Source organism: Helianthus annuus, chromosome 5 (genome assembly GCF_002127325.2).
Source record: "Helianthus annuus cultivar XRQ/B chromosome 5, HanXRQr2.0-SUNRISE, whole genome shotgun sequence".
NCBI classification, from domain to species: domain Eukaryota; kingdom Viridiplantae; phylum Streptophyta; class Magnoliopsida; order Asterales; family Asteraceae; genus Helianthus; species Helianthus annuus.
Genome location: NC_035437.2, coordinates 177,095,616 through 177,098,627, shown reverse-complemented (window position 1 = coordinate 177,098,627; position 3,012 = coordinate 177,095,616). Strand labels below are relative to the sequence as shown.

General features: G+C 41.1%; 1 protein-coding gene across 1 annotated transcript; it reads right to left on the bottom strand.

Moving 5' to 3' along the window:
* Positions 1-200: 200 nt before the first annotated feature.
* LOC110942405 (zinc-finger homeodomain protein 1) lies at positions 201-1,308 on the bottom strand. The gene has a single exon (XM_022184158.2). The coding sequence runs from the start codon at positions 1,042-1,044 to the stop codon at positions 355-357; it is 690 nt and encodes a 229-aa protein (XP_022039850.1). The 5' UTR covers positions 1,045-1,308; the 3' UTR covers positions 201-354.
* Positions 1,309-3,012: the final 1,704 nt, after the last annotated feature.

Sequence of the window (3,012 nt, the reverse complement as noted above, 5' to 3'; positions counted from 1 at the left end):
ATGGCGGAGGTGTTGAAAATGATAAAGAAGAAATTACGGAAGAGATGACACAAATGCTTGCATGTCCAACACGTCTTCCTCAGGTTTCGTCATCACACCTCTACTTTCTCTCTCTACATTTAATCTCTTTGTTTTCAATGCTTCTTACTCTCTCTCTAGATTTGAACAAATTTTAATTTTTGATAGAAAACAACAGTAAATTATCAAACGATTAATGAACATTCAAGTTAATTAATTAAAAGATCACGGTCAATCATAATGATGATAGAAATTAAAACAAAATTACTAGCTAGCTAGCTAATCTAAAACCAGATCGAGATTAATTTCTGTAATTTTTGTTGTTGTTGAAACTAATTAGGGTTTCTTACCAATTGTGTGCTTGTTATTGTGCATCCAGACCTTAAGAACATGCCTTTTCACACCTGTTTCAGCACAAAACTGTTGTACGGCAGCCTCATCTTGCTTCTGAATACGCCACCCTAACGTCTCCGAAAACGCCAGCATCTGCTCCTTTTGAACTGTTGTAAATTTCGTTCGGAACCGCTTTCTCGAACCAGAACCACCACCACCACCGCTAGAGCTAGGGTTTGAATTCTCCTCCAGATCTTCTCTCGATGCGGACGACGGCAGAGCTAGCGGACGCTGCTGGTGAACGGAGGAAGGAACCGGTTTCATGTGCAGGTATCCTGCCGGCCGCTGGTGGTAGTTGTACGGTGCTGCAGTGATATACTGCGGTTGATGATGATGATGATGATGCTGGTGTTGAATATGTTGATTATCTCGTTGTTGACCTTCTACCTCTTTGCGATGAAAATTCCTATGGCAGTTACAGGCGGCGCATTTTAGCCCGTCTAGTGTACCTTCTTCTCCTGCCGCCATAAACTCTCCGCATCCGTCCACCGCTTGACGGCCAATGCCTACAGCATGGTTTTTTAAACACTCCTTATACCGGTACCCACCGCCACCGGTGGTTTTCACCGGTGGCACTGGCAGCTGAATTCCAACGATTTCATCCTCGTGTTCTTCGTGTTCATCAAACTCCATCTTTTCTTGTACTGTTTCTAAATTTGCTCCGTCAAAAGTGTACTTTATGTAACAAAATTGTATGAGGAGGTGGAGAAGAAAGGGGTTAGGGTTAACGGTAATGATGGATCATGCGTAAGTTAGCAAGGAGATTAGGGTGGAAGAGGATAAGTGAAAGAAGAGGGTGTGGACATGAATTAACCCATCGCCTGCAAAAAAAAAAAAATAAAGCAAAAGAAAAGTGTGTGTGTGTGTGTGAAAGAGAAAGCGAGATAGAATTGTCTTGTTATGAGCAAAAACATTACAGGTATGTTCCGGTTAATGGAGGAAATGGTCACCGGTTATTGCCGGTCATAACCTGCTCCCCAGGGCTAGGGCATCATTAAACTTGCTGTACCAGCTAAACATCAATTTCATCACTTGAGTTTAACATTAATCACAACAAGACAAGTGAAAAATGTGACAGTCATAAATTTTAATTTAACGGTTGTTGGAGTTAACTGAGGAGGATTATCATTATGATTGTAAAATCATCTGCCATACCAATAGGTTATGTAGTCGGTCAATGTGAATAAGGAGATTGTGAAAACTACCATGCCATGTTGGACACTTGCCCATGGAAGGTTATGTACGAATTGGTTTTGCAAAAGTTACAAGTTGAGTCTACACTTTAGCATTCCATTTAGGATTGTAGCTTGGTCGGGCTGGTAATGTGGCATGACGGAACACTATCAGGGAATAACGACAAGAGAAGTCTAACGGGTGTTTGTTTTTTTGTGAAACGCAGTTCATGACCTCTTATGTCTGCCCCACGCAGACCACACGCAGACGTTTGAGTCTACAGAGTGTTTGTTTTTTAAAAGTGATTTCATTAACAAAAGATCTTCTAGACCTCTTCTCTAAGCAGATCTGGACTCCACTCTTCAAAGTTCTTCTCATCTCTCTGTTCTTTCAAAACACAAGAAACCCTAGCATCTTCCTCCTCCCACCAGTCGACACCACATCTCCCCTCCGCCACCACCACATCTCCATCACCTCCCCCACCTCCGATTGAGCCGCTTTCACCGCCGACAACCCCAATCATGGTCCCTGCTACCTCGTCGACCTCAATCGCCTTCACCGTCGACCTCCACGTCGCTGCCGGCTCAGACAACCACCTCCTCCAAGCCGCCGCCCTACTGCCTCAGAAGAGAAGAGTGATAATTTGAATCTCAGATGTGTTTTTCTTTCTCGATCGTTGAAATTGAAGCTCAGTTATGTGTAGTTGATGATAATAATATGTGTTTTTTTTAGTATTTTGATTTACTGTTATGTACATTCTCGTGGTATTGATGAGTTAGGTTTAAAATGTTGATATTTTGTATGGAGAATGTAGGATTTGAGCGTATGTAAAGTTAGAAACTACAATACATATTTTGGGTTTTATTGTAAAAGTCACGACCCTTTGTAGAAGCGACGTAACGGTATGTTGTTTGTATATAGGTTTGAACAATCAAGTCAAGTGGGATGCACGTATATATGTACAAAATTGATGCATTAATTAAGTTCAATTTGTGTTAATCATCTCGTTGATAACCGATTTTGTCTTTGATTACCAACACGTATAACACTGATCAGTTTAAAAACTATGATTTGATGCTTGAGTCCAACTGTGAGGTGTCCTGGGTTTGCCCTTACATACATGAATAACAACTTAATGAGGAAACCAGCTATGGGTCTATGTCTTTAGATGATTACGAATCATTGTAAACATTACTAAGACCACCTGTAGTGGGGCATTATGTGGGCATTATGCTTAAAAAAACGCCCCCACTCCCATTACATAGGGCATTATGGGGCATTATGCTCAAAAAAATTACTTTGGCGTGATATATAAAACGCCTAAAGGGGATTGTGGGAGAGTTGACTGACCAATGAGATTTTTTAGGGGTTTTTTCTTTATTTTATTTAATGCCCCAATAATGCCCCATCCCCATTACACCCTATTTT